The sequence below is a fragment of the Panthera leo genome, chromosome A1 (assembly GCF_018350215.1).
Source record: "Panthera leo isolate Ple1 chromosome A1, P.leo_Ple1_pat1.1, whole genome shotgun sequence".
Lineage (NCBI taxonomy): Eukaryota > Metazoa > Chordata > Mammalia > Carnivora > Felidae > Panthera > Panthera leo.
The window spans coordinates 144159195-144183737 of record NC_056679.1 but is presented as its reverse complement, the minus strand read 5'-3'; the positions used below and the strand labels follow the sequence as shown (position 1 = coordinate 144183737).

Here is a 24543-nt window from a genome sequence, read left to right as displayed (position 1 = left end):
TCTCATCGTGCGGGCTCATCTCGTCGATTCTCGCGTACTGCTCCCATCTCCTCCTGCTCCACCCACAAGCACCGTCCCCGCCCATCTAGTCCCGCCCCATCTACCCCGCTGGCCCCGCCCCGTCCTGGACCGAACCCACCACGTGTGGCGGCAACTGAGGCGGGAGAGTGGACGCTAGGGGCGCTGCGGAATCAGAGTCAGGGCCGGCCTTCGGGACTGCACCCGTGGGGGACGTAGTGGATTTCAGGTTTCCCGTAGACTGGAAGAATCTGCTCAAAACCTCTTGCCTTGCAGGGGCTGGGCCGGCGGCAGCGGAGCGACTAGAGGCAGGCTTCCGACCCGACATCGCAGGGCACAGATTGACGCCACTGGGGCAGGGCCCAAGCGGGAGCGCGAGCACGCCACCGCAGCTCCCCTAGTCTGCGTGCGCGAGCACGTCACGACCCTGCCGTGCGCCGGGGCAGGGGGCGGGGTCTCGGCTGCACAAATAGGACCGAGGGGGCGGGATGGCTGCAATTTGGCGCCAAGGTCGGCCGGGATTCCCAGGGTTGTGAGCAAGCGGTGTGGTGTTCACAGTGGCTGTCATGGTTCGTCCGCTAAACTGTATCGTCGCTGTGTCCCAGAACATGGGCATCGGCAAGAACGGGGACCTGCCCTGGCCGCCGCTCAGGTACCTACGGGCCCGGAGCTGGATTGGGTGTTGGGGGACGGGGAGAACTGGCGCGGGTTGCTTTTGATCGCGGCACCAGGGCGGGGCCTAACAGACACTCTCGGTTGGGAGGATGGGATCGGACTTTTCACCTGAGCAGGCAGGAGCTGGACCAGGGCTTCCTTCCGCCATCTGGAGCCGGCCGGCCACGTTCTCGATTTCCGTCCTGCTCCTGTTGCCCGGCGAGGACTTTTCCCCACCCCCACCCCCCCACCCCCAGTGCAGCGTCTGTCGGGAGGGTTACGGCTTGAGCCTACCAGATAATGTTCTGAGTAACGCTGTTTGTCTAATTTATAGGAATGAATTCAAGTATTTCCAAAGGATGACCACAACCTCATCCGTAGAAGGTAATGTGGGATTTTTAAGTGATTGAGGTTTGGGAAACATCTTGCTTGAGTAAGCTTATCAGTGCAAATTTTACTTAAATAAAAAGTTTTCCATGTTAATCTGGGACCTTTTGTCTTACCAGTGATTTATACGCAGTTCCCAAGGTTTGTCACGTTTTTTAAAAAAAAGTTCTTTGAAATTTTATGTGGGCACGCGTAAATTGAGGTACTGGGCAGAATTAGCAGCTAGGTACAGGCTTTAGGGAAAGAGCAGGGAAGGAGACCAGAGGAGGCCTTTGGCATAGCTGCTAACAGCGATGGTAGGGCCTGGAAGGCAGTGAAGAAGATAAAAGTAAAAAAACAACAACGAAAAGAAACAGTTACATGAACTCGATGTGGAGATCAGAAAGGTGAAGGTGATGCAGGAAAGAATCAAGGATGAACTCTCAGATCTTCAGTTTGAGAGTCTGGGTGACATGGAGAATAAAGAAGTGGAGAAGAGTGTGCAGGTGTAATGATAATTTTGAGGTTTGAGGAATTTGTGGGATCTCCAGGATAATTTCAGGTACAGCAAAGTGGGTGAATTGAGCCACTGGAGAGGACAACCATGGAAGAGAATATAGTGGTGAGATGCCCGTTGAAAACCTAAGAGATATGTATTTGGTCATAGGAGAAGAAATAGTAGAGTAAAAGACAAACAGTCAATCAGAAAGCAGATGCAGCATAACTTTAACAGGACAGGTACAAGGTCCTTGGATCTTGCACTTGGGTCACCGGTAGAGACAAGATAGCAGGAGCTTGAAGCTAAAGAATTGACATGAACCACTCTAGAATCCAGTGTATGATCTAGTAGTAGGAAAAGCATCCAATACCTGGCCTATTCACTTGCTTTCAGTAAACACAGTGTTTCTTTGATGAGTGGATGAAAGGATACCAAGGTCGACTTGGCTTTTTGTTCTTTTTTCTTTTTCTTTCTTTTTTTTTAAATTTTTTTCCAATGTCTTCCTATGCTCTTCACTCATTATCTCCACCTTTGTTGTTAGGCCAAGTCTGTACCATTTCTCATCAGAATTCCTCACCTTTTGCCTCTGTTATTTTTGATCACTGATATCTCCTTATTAACACTTAAAGCTCTGTCCTTGAAAATGCAGTGCATATTCTACAGGGGGCACCATGAATTATTGGGGTTTTAATTCTTAGAGGAAAAAAATTTGTCTCCACATTTGGAGGTGATAATTTGGTTATGAGTAATGATGTAAAATACAGAAAAATGCTTAGTGTACTTGTATTTTGTAAATGTTAGTATTTTTGTTTAAAGAAATTCAAACTAATGATGATTCTTTAAAACAGACACGTGCACTTCTTTTGATAGCCTGCCAGAACATACCCAGAGTTATAGAAATGCGTGTATTCCTTTGATCCAGATATCTGACTCCCAAGATTTTTCTTCCACGTAATTATATGAAAAATGGAAGTTATGTGTATAAAGTTTCTATGGAAGCATTTTACTTAAAAAATAGAGGCACAATTGAAAGCATTTTGGCTTTTTAATTGAGTGGAATACTAAACAGCTATCTTTAAAAGTATGGCTACTAATATAAATACAAAGTATACAAATGAATAATACTATTACATCAAACAGTTAAACAATAACTAGATGTTCTAAATCTCAATCCCCACAATAACCCTAGAACTAGGAACTACTGTTATCTCCATTAACATAAGGCACAGAAGATTCATGACTTGCCTAGTAGATGACTGAATACATTCAGTTTCAGCACTTTGCCCCAGAATCTTGGCTCTTCACTATTATACATAATTGCAATTGATTAAAACTAAATATTGGATATAAATCAGATAACACCAAAGAGAAAAATAGTATATTTAGGAAATGGGTGATAAATGTCAATTTTGTAAGCCTGTTTTTAAGTTTTAATTTTTAAAGCAGATCCACTAGGTGTCACTGTGACAGTCCTATCTCTGCACATGTAAATGAATATATGAAAATATAAATGTATACTCCCAGAATATACTTATTTTTATGTGATTTTTTAGGCAAACAGAATTTGGTGATTATGGGTAGAAAGACATGGTTCTCTATTCCGGAGAAGAATCGACCTTTAAAGGACAGAATTAATATAGTTCTCAGTAGAGACCTCAAGTAAGTATTATCACAAATTCACCACAAGAAAATCATGTCCCATTTCTTATGGTAGAGGTCTGTGTATGACAAAACAAAATTGTATAAATATAGCGCTATTGATCACACTGCTTAATGTCATAAAGGTGATTACAGAAAATGAATAAGCAGTTATTTATGCCACATGACAATAATTTCACTCTGCTACTTAAGTGATTGATTTCACCACTCTGAAAAGTTACATTAAATCTCACTGGGGTAACAGCTTTGCCAGTTTCCTTGAACTGTCACTCAATAGGCTCAATTATCATGTATACAATACAGTTAATAACTTTTTTCTAGTTTCACATATGTTTTGGGGTTTACCAAGATTAAGTGGTTTATCCCCTCTCCATACCCTGCCCTGGATACAGTAAGATAGAAATTTTAGGATGGGCTAAAAATCAGTCATAACCTTGTGCCCGATTATTCCTAGTTTACCACAACACCCAAATAATATTTTGTACTTGTATTCTTTATGCAATGTCTACAGGTGAAAAAAATGAAAGTATTGGAATTGACCTAGGGATTCTGAAGAAAGAGAAGTGTCTCCAGTTGGCTTCTGCTAGGAATTTTCCTGTCCTCCAATCTAACATTGGAGTAGATAGTTCCTGATGCCTGGAAATGCCCTGGGGACTTTATTACAAGGAATTGGCCTACACATTTGTGGTGCTGGCTAGGCAAGTCCAAAACTCTGTAGGGCACACCATCAGAAAGGGCATGCTGGAACTCTTCAGCAGGGTCTGAAACTGCTATCTGCAGGTGAAATTTTTTCTTCAGGGAAGCTGGAGGAGCTGCTCTTAAGGCCTTTCAACTGATTCAATCCTGCCTACCCAGATTGAAGTCGATTTATCAACTTTAATCACTTCTACAAAATACCTTTACAGTAATACTTAGATTAGTGTCTCAATAACCAAGGACTATAGCCCAGCCAAGTGAACACATCAAAGACCATCACACTATGAGCAGGAAAAAAACATTATACAACTGTAGGCCAAGGGGGTTCAGGCTTATATAGATTTTTTTCCCAAATCCCTTCTAGAATGGCACAGGTAAAAACATGAAAGAAAGTATACCAGAATATTTGCATTGATCGCCTTGGATGATGAGGAAAAGTTGATGTGCATCTTGCCATCTGCCTCAGTCTTTATACTGTTCTCTTTATTCTGGTTGCTAGGATATTCTGATTATCTTTTTTACTTGGTAGAATCCAAATTCACAGACTGTATAGCCATTCCCAGAGACTCTTTAATAACATCTTCTTGAATACTACTCAAGTTTATGGCTAGCTTGAGTTACAACAGATATAAACAAATCTCGGTGGGGGGGGATATTCAATTGAGCCAGCAAATCTCTGCAAATGATGAGTCTAATTTCTTCTTTATGACCCCCCCCCCCCCACTGTTGTGCATGTAATTGGGTTTGGTTGTTTCTTATATAACATTTGTTGCTATATTTCACTTGTTTTTTTTTAAGACAGAAAATTTCAGAGTTTTTATTATCAGTTATTCTGAGGAAATAAACATACCAGTTAGGAAAACATTTTAGAGTTTATTTTTTGTGCTTCCTTCTGCTTCCCTACTTGGGGGTCAGTTACACACATAACCTGGGCACCTGCTGTATGCCATACAGTGCTAGATTCTGAATTAAAGGGGAGAGATTTACCCATGTAATCGCTATTGCTCAGGCAAGCTTTTAGAAATACTCAGTTTTTCACCACCACCCTCCAATGTAAGAAGTTGAATCCTCAAGGATAAATTGAATTGTATATAACTTATAGCTCAATAAAGTAATTTTTTAAGGCTTTGGAACCAAAAATTAAATAAAGTTTACCACATTGCTATAGCTTTGAGAGCATCTTTAGTAAATCCAAAATTTCCTTCATGATATAAGTTGTTGTAAATTGTCTTCAACTCATGAAAGCTATTTGATATCTCATAGTATAATAATTTTTTACGGTCTGTCATATTCTCCACAGTGATTAAAGCTTTCTCTCTTCTGTCCTCACTATTCACATACTTGGTACAGCAAAGAGTTAACCAACCTGGCTTCTACTACCTCGTCTGGTACCTATTAACTTGATGCCTTGCTGAATGACAGTTTCCTTATCTACTAAATGGGATTAATAATGAGAACTTCTTAGGGTGATTTTGAGGATTAATTGAAATTTTTTATGTTAAATTTATGGCACACAGAAAGTACCCTATCAATATCAGATCCTACTGTCCCAGCTTTTCTATTTTGGCAGAATTACCTTTGGTCTCTAATAGAAAATCTTAACGGGAGCACAATGAGCAGGTTTGTGATCTCATTTTTTGCCCTAATCTATCACTTTGTTCTTCCTTCCCACAGTCTTGAGTCAAAAATCCCCTCCTGTCAACCAGAATCCTCCGTCTGCCCCCACCACTTTATCCTAGACTCCCGTTTTCTCCTGGTCTCAAGACCTTGCTCTGTTGTGCTACCCTTTACTGTTTTAAACCTCACTACATACTACTTCTACCTTCAACTTTCTTGGAGCTTTCTTGTGTTAAATAAATAACTTCTGTAACTTCAGTATAAACCTCAGTATCCTCTTTGGTCATCCATCACTTCCGTGTCTTGCACATGTTTTTATCTCCTTTGAGACTGTCAGCTAAGGGATCATTCTCCAAGGAGTATTCTCCTTCATCACCCCACCCAGATGATGTACCACCTCTGCCTACCTGGCATCCTCCACACATCCCCATCGCATATCCTTTTCATATTATGGCCACTGCTGAGATAGAGCTCTGCCTGCCACTGGTACAGTGGCACTTAGTATATCCCCTAGCAAAGCAGGGGTTCAGAAATTTTTACAGAATGGATGGTCTTTAGGTGATTTATAAAAATAGGATGATCCCACATAATATCACTTTGTAACCTGTCTTTTTTTTCCCATTTGATATATGGAAAGATTAATTTCTATGAATATTTTTAGTGGCTACATAGTATTCGATTATGAGGATGGAGCATGCTTGAACCAATTTTAATTTTAGTTGGAAATTCTGTTTCAGAGACTGAGTTTGAAAGGTCTTAAATTGAACGTATTTTTGAATTCTGGTTAAGATATGATTCTAGCCTAGGGTTTTTTGTTTTTTAAATGCTTTCCCAACAGTCTAGGAAATTGAGCCAGAATTCCATCTGCCACATCATCTTTCACATCAGGCACAGTGAGAAAGGATAATGTTTATATGGTACCCTGAGGTAATCAAATGAGGCTGCTCAAGGCCAGAGGACACTGGTCTTAAGGCTCTGCTAAACTAGGCCACACCATCCTGAGGTCTGAGGGGACGAGAATTTGACACCTTTGTAGCCTATGGCCACCAGTTGAATCCCTTGTCTATGTAGGGAGTTGTAACACACAGACTCCCAATGTCGGGCTGCTGGAGTTGAAATCTCAGGTCCACCATTTCCTAGATCTATAGCCACTGGCCACTGAATCCCTCAGCCTCAATATCATCTATAAAAAGGAATAAAAGTACTTACATAGGACTGCTAGTCTGATGCATATAAAGTACTACCTGTTCCCACTACTTCGGAGAGCAAACGGGTCCTCAAATGTTAGATATTTTCTTTCTAATGTAACTATCCAGATAAAAAGCAGCCTCTCTGGAGAAGGGAGAAGGATGGAAGTATCACTGGTGTGCCTACTGTTTTGCATTATCTCTTAGTCCTCATGCCAGCCCTCTTCAGGAGCTAAGATTCTAAGTTTGAAACAAGGTATCAAAGATGTCCACATGCTTGACTACATATGGAACCACATACCAACTCTCTTGTCAGGGAATGCAATCTCTCTTAGTCTGAGATAAATAGAGGAAGTAAAGTGGGCAATGAAATAAGTCACAGTATTGAGTGTTTGCTATATACTATTCACTGTGTTCCTAGGATTTGTGCTTTTACACAGTGAACACAGTGGCCTAATTAGCTCAAACATTAGCTCAACTTTTTGCTTATATTTTTATACCCATCTTGGGTCAAGTGTTTCAAACATTCCTAAACTGCTAAGGAATAACATTTTGCAGAAGCATTTCCTCCATGTCTTTATGATAATTAAAATCTGAAACAAATCCTTAATCTAGTCTTTGTTTTCCTTTAACAGACTCATTACAAAAGGTCAAAAAAGTAGTCTTCACCTTAAGCCCTGGAAGCATTTCAAGCCATTGTTCCACAATCTACACAGAATGATTGCCCCCTTTCTTTGAATCCACACCAAACATTTATACCACCTTCTAAATTATTTTGCTACAACCCACCAATTTCTAGGACACCTCTTCAAATTCTCCTCTTATGTCAGATCCTAAGTCACTAAGTCAGATCCTAAACCACCATTTTTCATTCTTCACTGACACCTGTCATCATTTCTGACTTCAGCATCCTCAGTTACTAAAACCACCTGGACTCTGTTTGTCATTCTAGACTTTAGCTAGACTACCTTCTCCCCAAGCTCAAATCTAGACTCAGTTCTCCCCCTACACAGCCTTGTCCAGCCTACTCGCTGCAGCCTCCCTGACACCTTAGAGACTTCCTTGGCTCATTTAACCTCACCCTGGTGTGCGAGTCTTTTTTCAGCTTTTAGTCAAAATACATTCTTTGTGCTATCTTACTCCTTTAGAGATGACAAAGGGTGAAATAAGTAAAATATCTATGAAGGAGGTGAGGGAGGAGGCAGTGAAGAGAATTAATAATCTCCATTAGCTGTTGATTAATCATTGTTACAAGCACTAGTTCAAAGGCAGTTACATAATTTTTTAAAGCATCACTCTGAGAACTTGACTTTGAATTATAATTTCTGTTCTCTAATTACAATGAAAGTCAAATTCTATGTTTCTTCAATTATAAAGGGAATTATCACTCTCCACCCGCCCCTCCCCCCCCCCCCCCCAGGAAAAAATAAACAGTTGTGGAGATAGGGAGAAATTAAACTGAAGATGTAACACTGAAATTAATTCTTTCTCCTTTGGATTTTAATTTAAAAAATATACATGCTTATTAATACTTCATCCACTTCTATATTTGAAACATGAAAAGTCTTTTACTCCCCATTCATCACATATTAACAGTTCGAATATCATTCCAAACTACAGTCATTCAAACATACTACTCTCTCTCCAACATTTTTTATGAATCTTTCAAACATAAAGAACCTTAAACACCTGTATACCTAACACATAGATTCCACCATTAACAATTTATTATGCTTGTTTTACCATCCATCCATGCATCCAATGATCTTTTTTTTTAAGCATTTCAGAGTAACATGGAAACATCAGTATGTTTTCCCTTAAATACTTCAGCATATATATCATTAACTAGAGTTCAATATTTCTTTACAATTTTTTTTTTTTTAAGTTTATTTATTTTGAAGGAGAGCAAACACACAAGCACGCCCACACACAAGTTCAGGAGGGGCAGAGAGAGGGAGAGCAAGAATCCCAAGCTGACAGCACAGAGCCCAATGCAGGGCTTCATCTCAGGAATCCTGAGATCATGACATAAGCTGAAATCAAGAGTCAGACGCTTAACCAACTGAGCCTCCCAGGTGCCCCATCTTTTGAGATAAATATTACATACAATGAAATGTACAAGTCTTAAATGTACTTTTGCTAAATTTTGACAAATGTAGGCACCTATGTAACCCCATATCAAAGATGGAGAATTTTACCATGACCCCTCCTAAGTTCCCTTATGCCTCTTCCCAGTGAATCTTTACCCCATCCCTCCAGAGACCACTACTCTTCTGATTTTTTTCAACCATAAATATCACAAGATACCAGAAGTGTTTCTGTTTTTTGATTCATTGTGGACTGTACATACACAAATATGGTTTGAATTTTTGGTCATAGGCCATATTGATGTTAAGTGTTTATTATTGAAAGAATTCATATTTATGATGATTTTGGTTTTATAATTACTTATTCCAATTCAGATTACTTGACTGGTATGAATGGGTTTTATAGACATTATTTGTAATTTTTTTTAATTCAGGGAACCTCCACAAGGAGCTCATTTTCTTGCCAAAAGTCTGGATGATGCCTTAGAACTTACTGAGCAACCAGAATTAGCACATAAAGTGGACATGGTTTGGGTAGTGGGAGGCAGTTCTGTTTATAAGGTAAGTAAAATCATAAAGAAATGTTCTACCCCACTTGCCTTCAGATTCCCTGCCATCTGAACTTTTAAAAAATTAGGCCATGAGCAAAGGAAGTACATTATCCCTACTATAAACTAGACACATTGTCAATTTGATTTATTCGTTTTAGATACTATCATGAAAAGTAAATAAAAATATAAAAGCGAGTTTTTAAGCCTGTTCCAGTTGATTTTCAATTCCAAATAGTTGATGTTTCTAATTTAAAAATATTCTAGGGGCTCCTGGGTAGCTCAGTTGGCTAAGCAACCAACTTCGGATTGGGTCATGATCTCACGGTTCATGGGTTCAAGCCCTGTGTCAGGCTCTCTGCCTACAGCTGGAGCCTGGAGCCTGCTTCAGATTCTGTGTCTCCCTCTCTCTTTGCCCCTTCCCCACCCTGTCTCTCCCTCTCAAAATAAATAAACACTAAAAAAAATGATAAAAACATTCTAAATCCTTCCCTTAGAATTGTACTTGCATTGCACTGTTTTCTACTCCCTAGATGTGCCCTGATATACTGAATTCTCCCCTTTTTCCAAGAATATATAGGTCCTTACTGAGAAAGGGATGGGGCTCTCAGTTACTATACACTAACTAAATGTATACGAATTTGTTAAAACTTAACAATTTTGTATAATATGAAAGCATAGGAAAACTATTACATGTTTCATAATAGAAAAAACGAGTAAAAGAGAAAATAGTCCTTTTTTTTTTTTTTTTTTTTCCCCCAGTCTTGAGGTCTGTTTTTGTTTTTTTTTTTTTTTTTTTACACTTATCATGCCAGGAATTCATAGGGAAGGGGTTCCAACAGTTCAGGCTCTTTTCCATTGGTTCTCCCAAAATGTACTTCTCTGGGTGGAGCAGGCTGGCTTTTCAGTTGAACCCATGTACCTTTCTCTTTGGCTTCCTTCTTTTTCAGATCATTTTCTTTTACACACTTCAGGAAGCTATCTCGGCTCTTTTGAGTGCATTTGCTCAATACATACATTAACTCTCCTGGCAAAAATCTGCCCTTGTTTGTTTACAGCAATGCAAGTAGCATGCTGGGTAACATTGTAGACTCTTCCAGTTTTGCAGTGGTAACATTTGTGAAACATTTCTTGTTGAACAGTGCCTATTCCCTTGATGTCCAAAATAAACCTTTCTTGTAGATTCACAGGTATGTAGCCAACAGAACAACTCCATGTTTCCTAGAACACCTAGAGCACATTCAGCAGGTGCCTCTCCTCTTTCCCTTGGTGAATTACTGGAAGATGGAGGCTCCGGCTGAAAACTTCGTATTTTTTTTTTTAATTTAATTTTATTTTATTTTTTAATGTTTATTTACTTTTGAGAGAGAGAGAGAGACAGAGACAGAATCTGAAGCAAGCTCCAGGCTCCGAGCTGTCAGCACAGAGCCTGACACGGGGCTCAAACTCAAAAATTGCAAGATCATGACCTGAGCTGAAGTCTGATGCTCAACCGGCTGAGCCACGCAGGCACCCCATAAGATTTTATTTTTTTAAGTAATCGCTACACCCAACATGGGGCTTAAACCCACAACCCTCACATCAGGAGTGTCACATTCCACAGACTGAGACAGCCAGGTGCTCCAAAATATTTCTTCTTTTGAATACCAAATGACTTTCAGCTTTCAAAATTTTTGAGGATAATAAATAGAATTTTTGGACTCTTAAAACACTAATAAAAAATTAAAGTTTATGGGAAGGAAAAAAGCCAGCCCCTACACTTTGGTGTCTTGTTATAACATATATACACTGAATTTGTTTTAAAAGAAAAGATATACCAGGATCCCAGACCTGTTTCTACAACCTTTGGTTTGCTCTATTTGTTTTATGAGGAAATGGACATTTTCCTTTGATCTTTCAGCCAGGCATGAATTTTTAGGAAAACAAATCATTTCTTTATTTTGTTCAATATGCATTTTGAATGATTTAATACCACATTCACTTGAAAATCTACTTTTTATAAATATTTAATTTTTTTTTTTTACGTTTATTCATTTTTGAAAAACAGTGAGACAAAGTGTGAGCAGGGGAGGAGCAGAGAGAGAGGGAGACACAGAATCCAAAGCAGGCTCCAGGCCCTGAGCTGTCAGCACAGAGCCTGACGCGGGGCTCGAACTCACATAAGGAAGTAGAATCTCCAACTGGTAATTTTGTATTATGCACCTGCCTCTCATCACCATAACTTGTAGAACTTTTAGGCTCATCTTCCCTGGGGCCAGCCTGTTTTTGTAAACACAGTTTCATTGGAACACAGCTATGCCCATTGGTTTAGTATTTATTGTCTACAGCTGCTGTTGCCCACAAAGGAAAGAAGGAAACCACATGGTCCACAAAGCCTAAAGTATTTGCATATGACCCTTTACAGAAAAGGTTGTGCCATATAGTATTTCCTTGGATACAGACTTTCAGATGCTGCTGTGGTTCGTCCTATTCAGTTTTTCTAATTTTTGATAACATTAAAAATTGGTAGGATATTTATTTGATTGGGGCAAGAGAATAAGTGAGTTTATTTTTTTTTTTTTTTTTTTTTTTTTAATATATGAAATTTACTGTCAAATTGGTTTCCATGAGAATAAGTGAGTTTATATTTGCTGTAGTAAAAAGCCAAAAATAAAAAGTAACATTTGTTCTATGGCCTTATTTGGAATTTCAAGGATAACACACACTTGAAATTTTATATTTTTTTTCTTCCATAAGTTATTTGAAAATCAAGGGTTATTACTTTCTTGGAGATGCAATTAGGACTCATGACTTTTTATTAGAGTTTTAAGATATTCATTCAAGTGCAGTTTTTTCTATAGAAACTATCAACAGTAGCATAGGCTATAGTTAGAAAAGTCATTAACAATATAAGGCCAATACAATCATTAGCAACAGAGGCTAAGAAAGTAAATTACCTGCTAGCATTGTAGCTATCTCCTAAGAAATGGAAGCGTTATTAAATTCTGTGTAAATGTACTAATTAAGTATGCCCTTGGGATTTTTAGTAATCAAAATCTCATAAAATTATATACTATCTTATCCATATATATACATATGCAAATTTTTCTGTGGAGAGCAACTAGATAATTTAGGGTTCTTAATTCTTAAACAACCACCAAAGAAAGAAGATAATACTGAATGCTTAAATGAAAAAAGAATTCATGTAAGCAAACTAGAGGCCAGAATATATTTAAACTCACTCTCATAATTAGTGATAATTATTAGTGCCATTCTCAAAATAACTAAGACATACTTTGCAGGACCCCAAACTTAATAATAGGATATTTAAATAGCATGCTTTGGAGGTGACAAGTTATGGAGCATGTCTCTTAATACCAGATACAAACTTGACTATGTAATTAAAACAAACAAATCTTAAGAGTTTGTTTCTTTTGACAGATAAATAAAGAAATTGATGCCTCTTGTGTTTTTTCAAAGGAAGCCATGAACAGGCCAGGCCACGTTAGACTATTTGTGACAAGGATTATGCAGGAGTTTGAAAGTGACACATTTTTTCCAGAAATTGATTTGGAGAAATATAAACTTCTCCCAGAGTAAGTAAAATGTTATTAATTTGTCTGAAGTACTTTTGGATTTCCTGCTTAAGAATCAGAGAAACAGTATATCTCTTCATATTGAATTTGGAGTAGAAATGTGTTCTGCAGACAAAAACTAGGAATTTTGAGGGGCACCTGGGTGGCTCAGTCGGTTAAGCGTCTGACTTCAGCTCGGGTCACGATCTCGCGGTCTGTGAGTTCGAGCCCCGCATTGGGCTCTGGGCTGATGGCTCAGAGCCTGGATGGAGCCTGCTTCTGATTCTGTGTCTCCCTCTCTCTCTGCCCCTCCCCCGTTCATGCTCTGTCTCTGTCTCAAAAATAAATAAACATTAAAAAATTAAAAAAAAAAAACTAGGAATTTTGGGAAATCTGCTTTAACAAACTTGGGATGTTTAAGTTTTAATAATTTGACTGAAATCTAGAGAGTAGTCATTAGCTCATTCTATGAGGTCTCTGCTTAGCATCAGACACTGTCTTAGGCACTGGGGAAGCCGTGCTTACCAAGATGTCACTGCTCTCTAAGATTAGAGTATTTGTAGTAGAAAAGGAGAGTAGTAAATGAAAGGTAAACATTAAGAGAGTTGCTATATGGAGAACTGAAATATTGTGATGTGGTAAATACCGTATTGTCTGAGAAGTCCTCTCTGAAGAGGTGGTGTCTACGCTGAGATCTAAATGTCAAGAAGCCAACCATGCAAAGAGAAGAGCATTCCAGAAACCAGAGAAATAGCTCGTGTAGAGACCAGAGGGCAGGAACAAGCTTGGTTGTGCTCCCTGACCCTGAGCAGGGACTGACTACTCTGAGCATTATAAGCAAGGGGGAGGCCAGAGGGGTCAGACCAGACACAAGTTTAGAGGGTTTGAAGAGAGGGTGACATTGTTCCAGCTGTTTGTGGAGAACAGAAGGGACAAGAGTGAAGCTGGGAGACCAGTTAGCTGCAGGAGTTGAGGTGAAAGAACAAGGGACTTGGATAGCAGTGGTGGTGATGGAAGAAAAGATGGAGTTAAGATTTCAGCATGAAACTGCCTGATTTTGAAAACTCACAGCATTTTAGTTTAAAAGCACTTTTCATACGTCAACTTTAAAAAAAAGTTTTTTTAAGTACTTCTCAGCTTTTGGCTATGAAGAGTAAAAGTAGAAGATTAATCGTATCAATGCTTTCAGACTAGGTTTTAACACATCCTTCTAATATTAATAAATATTAATAAATACGGTGTATTATATTCAATGATTTTCGTGTTAAACTATTCTAGCATTTCTGGAATAAATCCACTTGGTAGTAATGTGTAGTCCTTTTTATATGTTCCTGGATTTAATTTGCTTATATTTTGTTGAGGATTTTTGCATTTATATTCATAATGGATATTGGTCTGTAGTTTCATTTTTTAATAATGTGTTCACCTTGTTTTGGTGTCAGGAGAGTACCAGCCTCACAGAATGAGTCAGGAAATGGTCTCTTTCCTCTTCTATTTTTTCGGAAGAGTTTGTGAAGGATTGGTGTTAGTTCTTACTTATTTTTTTAAGTTTATTTATTTATTTTAAGAGAGAGAGAGAATGAGGGAAGGGCACAGAAAAGGGATTGAGAGAGAATCCCAAGCAGGCTCTTCACTGGGAGCACAGAGCCCGATGCGGTGCTCAAACCCATGAACTGTGAGATCATGACCTGAGCCGAAACCGAAAGTCGGATACTTAAGTGACTGAGCCACCCAGGCTCCCCAGTTCTTTAAATGTCTTAGAAGATTTTAATAGTGGGAAGCTTCAGATAGGAAATTTCTATCCAAAACCAAATTCCAAGGAAATTGCTCAAAAATGGACATTCTAGACAAGGCTATGAAAGAAAATGGAGTCTTTTTTTTTTTTTTTTTTTCCTGTTACATCATTTGATGGTTGTCTTACTTTGAAGTTGTACCAACATAGTAACAACCTCCTGAACGCAGAGTGGAGGGAATCCCCTAAGGGGAGATCTGGAGTAGGTCAGTCTTTCCTGAGGTAGAAAAAAGAGAAACCTGGAAAGACAAAGAGAATATACTTTGTCCCTGAAAATCCGTAATGTTGCTCAATTCTTGAGCTGCATTCTCTCCAAATGTCTGTACACTGGGGAACTTAGAATTGCTCCGTACTGTCCAGAAATGAGCTCTGATTGTTCTCTACTTCCCCTTTTTCTTTTCCCACAGCTACACAGAGGTTAGACCCCCCATTCTCCCTATTAGTGGCCCTCTTGTAGTGACATAAGTTTCAGTTCAAACAGTTATCTTTTATTAACACCATACTTCCTGGTAATAAAAGCACTAGTAAAATGAAATAAAGATGAGAGGACTATTGTGAAGTGCAAAGAGAATAAAATTAGAATGTGGGTGAAGCCACAAGTGGTAGAAACCTAAAAGCAGAAAAAAAATCTTAACAAAGTTAGGTTTTACTTTGCGTCTGCCTTTTTCCCCCATGGGTCATTGTCTGCATAATTCTTTTTTTTCTTCTTTTTTTTTTTTTTTTTTTTTTTTGACAGCAGCATTCCAGCCTGTCCTCTAAGGCTGTGCCCTCATTCATCTTACCTATAAGAAATCTTTCCCATCTCAAACTATTTCACACTAGGCTCCAGCCAAACCAGCAGGCCTAAATGTTTTATACCAGCAGTTTTCTGCTTAATGAGCCCCAAACAGGTTTTTCCTTGTAGTTAACAGCGTTCCATGTAACTATGCAAAGAGGATAAAGGCCAGAAGAGGCCTTTGAGGCCGTAGTTGGCTCCAGAGCTGGGACAGATGCCCCTTTTCAATAGACAAATTTAAGAAAGTTTTTGATGGGCTAACAGTTCCTCTTCTGTTCCCATTAGTTCCTGACTAGCCAACAGGATCCTTATTCATTCTATTTGTACGACTCCTCCTGAGCCTGTGCTTGCTATAGTCTTCATTTAAATTTAGTTGTGAGTTGTTTCTTATAGATAACTATTTACCTCTTTCTTAGACTTTACATTACATCATCTCAGTATTCTCATGCTTTGTCAGTTCGAATCTTATGTTTCTTCATAGCTACTGGATTCCTTACTGCCTGAAGAGTCTAGAGGGGGATCTCTATCTGGGTGGTTCATAACAAATAGGAGGCATTTCCACATCCTGTTAGGCTTAAACTCAGAGTTCATATGTGGCTCCTAAGCAGTTTGCTCTTCAGAAAAGTTTGGAATTATGATGGTTGGGGTAGTTCTGTCATTATTAAACAGACTGAATATGGGGGCGCCTGGGTCACTTAATCAGTTAAGTGTCTGAGTCTTGATTTCGGCTCAGGTCATGATCTCACAGTGGTGAGATTGAGCCCTGTGTCAGGCTCTGCGCTGGGCATGGAGTCTGCTTGGGATTCTCTCCCTCCCTCTCTATGTGTAGGCATGCTCTCTCTCTTGAACGAATAATAGACTGAATATATAAATATTGTGAAAAGTAAAATTAATCCGAAGCAGAGTTGAATTTCAGTTTCACAGAGCAGATTAACATTAATACCGTGGCTGCTGACTATACCCAGCCAATAACATAGTATTTCTAAGTATTATTTGTGGTTTTAGAAATAATTTTGATATTTTGCTTTTATCTTTTAACTGAGAATCTTGATACTCTTGAGAATTTTACAAACACACAAAAATGTAAATGTTACTTTTTGGTGACTCATTCCAAAGAAACTAAAATTATGGTTAAAAGTTGGCCTCGAAAAATCACTGCTTTAAAAAAAGAAAAATGCTATATTGCTACTAAAACAGTTGAACAGAAACAGCTCAGGAAATGGTTAGTAAATAGAAACATAGATTTTATTTTCTTTATATGTTATTATACTATTGTTACTTTATATGTTTATGTTTTTTATCAAATGGCATACCTCTGATTAGTCAACAAAAGGTTAATACCTGTTATTACTCAGCATTGCACTGGGTATCATAAGAGGTTTAAATCTTTTCCTATCTTATCCCTGCTACAGTGAGTTTAGAAAATACGGGGTGAAAGAAACTCATAATACTAAAGAATAACATTTATAGAGCACTTAATGTAATGAACTCAGGGCCAGATTATTCATAAGGATGAAGACAACAGAACCAGAGTCAAACACAAGTCTGATCAAAGCAGGTGTTCCTCATCCCCACCTGGAGCACATGGGGGTGCAGCTCGCACAATACTGAGGAAGTATAAGATTTGGGTTGGAGACGAGAGTGGTCAGTACAGTCCTCAGTGGAGGACCTGAGGGGATTTTTTGTTGGTGGTGGGTTTTTCAGTGGTCAGTACAGTCCTCAGTGGAGGACCTGAGGGGATTTTTTGTTGGTGGTGGGTTTTTCAGTGGGAAAAAAATTTTATTGTAAGAATACAATATGAGACCTCCTCTCAACAAAATTTTAGTTTTCCAATTCAGTGTTGTTAACTGTAGACACAGCATTGCACAGCACATCTCTGGAATTTAATCATCTTACACAACAAACTTTATTCCCTTTGAACAACTGTGTTTCCCCTTTCCCCCAACACCTGTCAACCACCCTTCTACTCTCTGTTCTTATGAGTCTGACCATTTTAAATTTTTTTTTTTCAACGTTTTTTATTTATTTTTGGGACAGAGAGAGACAGAGCATGAACGGGGGAGAGGCAGAGAGAGAGGGAGACACAGAATCGGAAACAGGCTCCAGGCTCTGAGCCATCAGCCCAGAGCCTGACGCGGGGCTCGAACTCACGGACCGCGAGATCGTGACCTGGCTGAAGTCGGACGCTTAACCGACTGCGCCACCCAGGCGCCCCGAGTCTGACCATTTTAGATAATGCAGTATTTGTCCTTCTGTGACTGGCTTATTTCACTTGACCTCCACTTATTTAATTTAATGACCTCCAGGTTCATCCATGTTGCTGCATATGGCAGGATTTCCTTCTTTCTTGAAGTTGAACAATATTCCATTGTATGTAAATACAGCATTTTTGTTTAATCTTTCATCTGTTGATGTGCATTTAGGTTGCTTAGCTACTGTAAACTAGGCTGCAGTGAACATGGGAGGATATATATTTCTTTGAGGTCCTGATTTGTTATCAAAAACAAAAAACGAGATAACAAGTGTTGGTGTTGGTGAGGATGTAGAGAAACTCTTGTGCACTGTTGGTGGGAATGCAAACTGGTAGCAGCCACTGTGGAAACAGTATGGAGGCTCCTCAAAAAAATTAAAAATAGAACTACCACATGATCTAGCAACTCTGCCTCTTGGTATATACGCAAAGGAGGGCTTGGGTTTTGAATTGGAAGGTGGCAGGAACACAGATCTAAGTGAGAGAAAATTTCAGATAAACAGTGATGTCCATAAAAGAACTGCCGTGAGGAACACTCTGGGAAATTAGAGCAGCGTGGTGTCCACTGATTAAACAGCAGAATCTTTCACCATACGGGACACATAACTTCAGTTCTACTCTAAGCAGCTAAAGGTTGTATCTTGTTTTTCATTTGCTCACGTAAGAAATTTGATATCAAGTGTAAGATTTGCAAAATGTTACTACATTTCATACTAGCTGGGTGATAGTGGAAAGGTAAAAGAGAAACTGCTGACAGTGGCTAGTTTGAGACAGAAGAATTAGGAGTCAGAAGGAAAGGATAAATTGCACTTTTTGTTTCCTAACTTTCTGTACAGTTTGCAAGTTTTTCTTTCTGTTTCCTACACTGTTCCATAGTGTATTTGTATGATACCCAGTTTCACCGTGACTTACCATTGTGGAAAAAAAAAATGAAGACGAAACTTTTATTTACTTTATTGATGCCTTTTGGCTGAGCTATCTCTTTTTAATTGACACAGTATATATCTTTTTTTTAATTGACAAATTATTCCACATATTTTTCTTTTACAGATACCCAGGTGTTCTTTCTGATATCCAGGAGGAGAAAAGCATTAAGTACAAATTTGAAGTATATGAGAAGAACAATTAATGTGAAGGTGTTTTCTGGTTTATTTCAAGTTAGTTGTTCCCCCTCCCCTCCAATTACATATTTTTTAATATTAGAAAAAAAGACTTTTGTGACTTTAGGTCAATGGCTAATTATTTGTAAGCAATGAGATTTTATAAATTAATCTTAAGTAGACTATAGTTAAGATTAGTCTTACTATTCCATATCAGATAACCATTTATGAAACCTTTTTTGCTATAGCTGTATGATGCCCATCAAGGACCAGCACCTGCCTACGGTAGCATATCTTTCAAAAACCAAAGTTGAAAAAATTCCCCGAGAGCATGAGTTGAAACCAGGACCTATAGAGATAGAACTAGGCAGATTTGTCCAAAGGTCAGACATGGATTATAAACAGAAGAGATAGAACTCAGATATTAAAAGAAAATTAAATCAAAATAGAGACTTTGAATTCTCCATGCATTTCATTCACTCTTCTCAAAAAAGGTTCTGTTCACTCAGGCAATCAGTAAGTTGAGGGAACTCTGGTATATTCCATTGGGATAGTAAAGAGGCAGGTAGGACACTGTCTTTTTGAAGGTTAAAAGAAAAGGTCTGAGACCTAAAAATTCTGCCTCTGATCTTCTGTGGGATTCCATGGATGTTACAATGATAGAAGAATAAAGTTGTTCTTTACAAAAAAAGAGTGATTTAAAACAAGCATATGGCTAAAATTAGAAATTAAAAAGGTAGTGAAATGAAACTAGATAATGCAAGAAACCAAACTTATGAAGTTGGAAACAAAATTAAACTTCACTGAATTAAAAAGTGAAAATTAAAACATGTTTTCCTACCATGTTAGCAAAGATTTGGATTTGTTAGGTATCCAAAGAAAGGGCATTTTTTGCCTTGTAAATTAATACAACTTTTTTAGAATTTAAGTTAACAATATCAATTAAAATTAAAAATATTCTGGGTTTGGACCCAGAGCTGAGTTTCTACTTCTAAATATTAATCCTGAACAACAAAGAGATAGACCCAAGAGAATTTGTTGCACTGAGAATTTTTTCCAACTTGGAAACAGGGCTACCTGGGTGGCTCATTCGGGTAAGCGTCAGACTCTTGATCTCAACTCAGGTCATGATCTCACAGTTCATGAGATCAAGCCACATCGGATTCTGCACCGACAGCACAGAGCCTGCTTAAGATTCTCTCTCTCCTCTGCACTGCTCCCCTTGCCAACTCACACACGTGCACTCTCTCTCTCAAAATAAATAAACTTAAAAAAAAAAACCTTAAAAAATAAAACTTGGAAACAGCCCAAATGACAATCAATAAAGAAATAACCAACCAATATGTCTGTAGAATTTAATATTGTCTGTAACAGTTAAAAAGAATGAGGTACTGACAGAAAAATGCCAAAGACTGTTAAATAAAAGAAGCGAATTGTGTATCATACCTAAAAAATTTACTGATGGTATATAGTATGTGTAGGAAAATGTATGCTGAAACTGTCGACAGTATCAGAGTTGAGCATGTTATTTTATGAATTAGGTATGCCTATTGTAATTAGATTTTTTTAAGTATTATGTGCTGGATTTCATGAACAATTAACATAATAATTGAGCCCCTTATGTTCAGCAGTAAAATTAGAGTATAGAAATCAAGAGTATAAAGGAATTTACTAAAATCTTCCAAAGAGGGGGAAAAAAAAAAAAACCAAACAGATCACAGACAAGAAAAGGAATCAATACTGCATGAGACTTACAATCCTTAAGAAAACAGTGGAGCTTTCTGCAAGGAACATAATCAGCAAACTATTAGTACAGGTATCTAGAATTTTTAGGACTCAGATACTTAGAAGCAAGCCATCTAGAGAAGAGGAAACCCAAATAGCCAATAAATACATGCAAAGATAAATATTCCCACTAGTAACTGAGGAAATGCAAATTAAAACTGCAGTAAGGTACCATCCCACATACTCAGATGTGGCATTCTCACCAACACTTGACATTGTCAGCCTTTTACCATGTTTGTTGGCAATATTTATTCAGGATGAAGAAGCACATACCCTTCGACCTAACATTTGTACTCATGGATAAATACCAAGAGAAATTCTTCTATGTTGCTATCTAGAAATTTGCAAAAGAATGTAGCAGCAACCCAAACGGACTAAAGGACTTAAGTCTGGTAACTATTTGGGGACAATATGAGAGGAAAAGTGGGGATAGCTGTCTAACTGCTAAATCCTCATTGACCTATCAGGAAATCACTAATATGTAAAGTAACAAATCAAGATGTAATCAATTATTTGAGAAAAAACAACAGAAGAAACTGTTAAAAGCCATTAATCTGGAGAGTTGGGAGGGTGTGGGGCAGAAGACTGCTCAGGTTTTTTATAAACTTTAAGAGGCTAAAAATAATATACCTTAATACATGCATTCATTTGAAAAATGACCAAAATAGTTAACTGGAGGAAAGAAACCAACATGAACGTAACTACCAGAAGGAAAAGCTAAGAGGATGAAAATGCTTGCCAATGAAAAGGACATTTGAGGTTGGGGGGAGAGAGCAGGAGACTACTGTTTTCACTGCAAAACTTTAGGGATCTTGATTTTATTTAACCATTTTCATGTATTTAGTAAAAATTCTTCCTTAATAAGTTGCTAGTTTGTAAGTGCTGACCTCCTGATACTCGAACACCTCACATAAAATTTCAGACTCTTAATGGCAATTTATCCCCAGAGTCCGCTTAAAAATGTAAAGAAGAAAACATAATTAGCCAAGGGTCACACAAAATTCCTAAGACCGATTGCTAGAAAACCATCAGGCTTTCTCTCGTGGTGCCTGGTTTGTTCATTTTCAAGACAAATGCGAGTCTTCCTTTTTCCACATTGATTTATAAAACAGCACTGTCAAGTGTTGATAATTGGAGGCTAAAATGTAAATAATAAAACATGAACATATGTTCTAAATATTCAGGTTAGCCCATTTTATGTTTCTGTGAGGTTGAAATTATGTAACATACCCACATCTTAATAAATGTTTCTCAAATGTCCTCCCTAGTACACCTGTATGAGGGATGGGTCCCAGAATCTGCAGAGTAAACAACACCCCCAGATGATTCTAAAGCGTATCCAAGGATGTAAGTCACTGAGTTAGAGTGCTTCTGGCCCTCCAAGGGGAAAAAAACAAAACAAAAAAACCCTGAAACTTTATTTCGTATCTCTAGGACATCTGAATAAAGCAAAATAGAAAAATGAGCAAATTGTAAATCAACATGTATGAGATTGGAGAAAGTAAAATTGTAAAGGTTAGAACGATGTGTTGCTGATCTATATTAAGAACTAGATTTTCATTAAATATGTAATAAAAATACATATGAAAGTAACATCAGTAGCTTAAAGAGATACATAGTAAGTAAACACAGGAACAGATGTCCCTTTAACAAGATGCTTTATATATATTTGGTAAACTAAAAACTGTGCAGCAAATGACCTATAGGCAACATGACTTTGTGAGGGAAAAGTAGGCTGGCCAGCTGCCGAAAGGGTTCCGAAAAATAGTGATTTCTGAAAGATTGAAACTTGTGAACAAGGATGTTCCAGTTAGGACAAAAAAGAAATACATCATTAAATGAGTATCAGGAGTAGAATTAGAGACTCTTAACGAAAAGGTATTGGTCATAAAAGGGATAGAGCTTCTGGCTAAACACAGAGGAAAGAAGCCCTACAATCTATGTGAAGTTGGGCTTTTCCTGGGGCAAAAATGAAATTGCATTGCCGACCATTTCTAATTATTTGGTCCTGCCCTTTCTGTTCCCCAGGAAACCTCAAGGGGACCGGGAAGTTTTTCTGTCTGTACATTGACATTTCTTTATTCTCTAAATCTCTTTACTCTTGGAACAAAGGAACAAACCACACTGGTGTGTGTGTGTGTGTGTGTGTGTGTGTGTGTCTGTGTGTGTGTGTTTTAAATTTGTATAATTTCGAGAGAGAGGGAATCCCAAGTAGACTCCGCGCTGACAGCGCAAACCTTGACGTGGGACTTGACCTCAAGAGCCCTGAGATCATGACCTGAGCCAATGCTCAACCAACTGAGCCACCCAGGCACCCTTGTTGTGTGGTATTTTTCAAATAACTTTGCAGTCAGTAATTAAACTAGATGTGAAACTTAGTACTGGAGGACATGTTTTAGGTGGTCTGTACTTCTTTGCCCCAGGACCATCGGACACACAAACCCTGAAGGAATAGAGGGTTAGTCTGTAAGGGGGGAAGACTTAATGATGCCGGAGCTCAGGAAAAAGTGTAGAAAATAGAGAAGAGAATTTCTGCTGCACCTACTAGACAAAATTATTTGGCAAGGCATCCTGAATGACGCCTTTTTTAGAGCCCCTGGTCATAGCACCTGCAAAGGGCCAATGTTTGCCCGCAGGTTTTTTTTATTGCCAGTCCTCTTTGATAGGTGAATTATCAAATCTTAAGCTCGAGGGTTTTCCTGTAGTATTTTATTATGAACTATTTCAAGCACACAGAGAAGCTGAATTATACATTAAGCACCCATTCTTATCCATCACCTAGATTCTGTCATTGTTAACACTGCTATCTCTGCTTTACCACATATTTAGCCAGCCAGCCAGCCATCAGTCATTCTTATATTTTGATACATTTCCAAGTAAGTTTAGATCTCAGGATGTTTCATCCTTAGATTCTTAAGCTTGTATGTCATTAACTACAGTTCAAAATTTGTTTACTTTTGGGGGGAAGGGTAAGATCTACATGGAGAAATGCAGATCTTAAGTGTAGCATTTTACAGGTTTTAGTAAATCCATGTGTCTTCATGACCCAAACCTCTGTCCATCACCCCGGAAAACTCCTTCATACCCCTTTCCAATAGCAAGCACTATTCTGGGGCTTTTTTTCCTCATTTTAGATTATTTTTGCCTGTTTCTGAACTTCGTATGAATGGAATCATACAGGATGTCTGACTTATTTCACTCAGCATCATTTATGTGAGAGTCAGCCATGCTGTTACATGTGTCACTGGTTTGTTCCTTTTTATAACTTTGTAGTGTCCACTATATGGCCACACCACCATTTGTTTATCCTTTTTCCTATTGATAGACACGTGGACTCTTCTGAAGTGGGATTTGAGCTTGGTATTGAAGGATCTAGAGAGATGGAGACTGACGGTCAGGAGGAAGGCAGATATATGCTCCCGGCAGAGGAAAAACCATGAAGAAACTTCATCTCCAGATTCCAAAACCCAGCACAAGGCCTTACCAAGGAAGGGCAGGTGTCATCAGGCCCCAGGTCCATCCAGCGGCAAGCACCTACTTCACCTGCTTCACCTCACTTCGCCAATCTGTTCTCTTTCATAACCATATCTAGTTCAGGTCTTTATTTGCTCTCACTTGGACTGTTGGGGTAATCTAAATTGGTGGTTTTCAATCCAAATAAACTATGATAAACATGGCCAACAAATAGTCTCTGAACTGCACCTCTTATTATGCCACCGTCTCCCCTTCATGCTGACCCAACTAAGACCAAACTCCACCTTGGCCTTTATGGTCTTCTCCAGATGGCAATGATCAATCTTCCCAGACTTACTGTCTAAAATTTCTACTCCCTCCATGTCACACACAAGCCACCCGCAGCTCCTCACAAGTCCCCACATAGAGCCAAGCTTTGCCACACACATCCCCTTCCTTATGCAGTTCTCTCTCCGTATAATGGCTCCATCCCTGTATCGTC

The 24543-nt window shown here is 38.6% G+C and overlaps 2 protein-coding genes across 7 annotated transcripts in view; one reads left to right on the top strand and one right to left on the bottom strand.

Moving 5' to 3' along the window:
- The window catches only part of MSH3 (mutS homolog 3), a 213576-nt gene that overhangs the window by 188242 nt on the left and 791 nt on the right, over window positions 1-24543 (bottom strand). For 2 of the 3 annotated variants that reach the window (XR_006203637.1, XM_042942371.1), the window contains exon 1: window positions 143-373. The exons of the other annotated variant lie outside the window; for it this stretch is intronic. Coding sequence is in view for 1 of the 2 variants with exons in the window: in XM_042942371.1 (XP_042798305.1) it covers window positions 143-346 (204 nt within the window). In the remaining variant the exon portion in view is untranslated. Of the gene's footprint in view, window positions 1-142; window positions 374-24543 lie in introns of those variants that run through there. 3 annotated transcript variants of the gene reach the window in all.
- DHFR (dihydrofolate reductase) lies at window positions 269-24273 on the top strand. 4 transcript variants are annotated; one of them, XM_042942412.1, is made up of 7 exons: window positions 269-670; window positions 1007-1056; window positions 3091-3196; window positions 9218-9344; window positions 12791-12906; window positions 18754-18839; window positions 23914-24273. In XM_042942412.1, exons 1-6 carry the CDS (start codon window positions 585-587, stop codon window positions 18830-18832), a joined length of 564 nt encoding a protein of 187 aa, XP_042798346.1. In that variant the 5' UTR covers window positions 269-584; the 3' UTR covers window positions 18833-18839; window positions 23914-24273. The 4 variants fall into 4 exon arrangements, 3 of the variants coding, with proteins under 3 accessions (XP_042798346.1, XP_042798336.1, XP_042798358.1); XM_042942402.1 differs by having other exon boundaries at window positions 18754-18860; XR_006203646.1 differs by lacking the exon at window positions 12791-12906.

Bases quoted from the DNA above. Each gene is read 5' to 3' on its own strand.
- DHFR (XM_042942412.1), top strand. From the start codon at position 585: ATGGTTCGTCCGCTAAACTGTATCGTCGCTGTGTCCCAGAACATGGGC. The intron at 1,057-3,090 runs GTAATGTGGGAT...GTGATTTTTTAG, and splicing joins CACAACCTCATCCGTAGAAG to GCAAACAGAATTTGGTGATT. The intron at 3,197-9,217 runs GTAAGTATTATC...TTTTTAATTCAG, and splicing joins GTTCTCAGTAGAGACCTCAA to GGAACCTCCACAAGGAGCTC.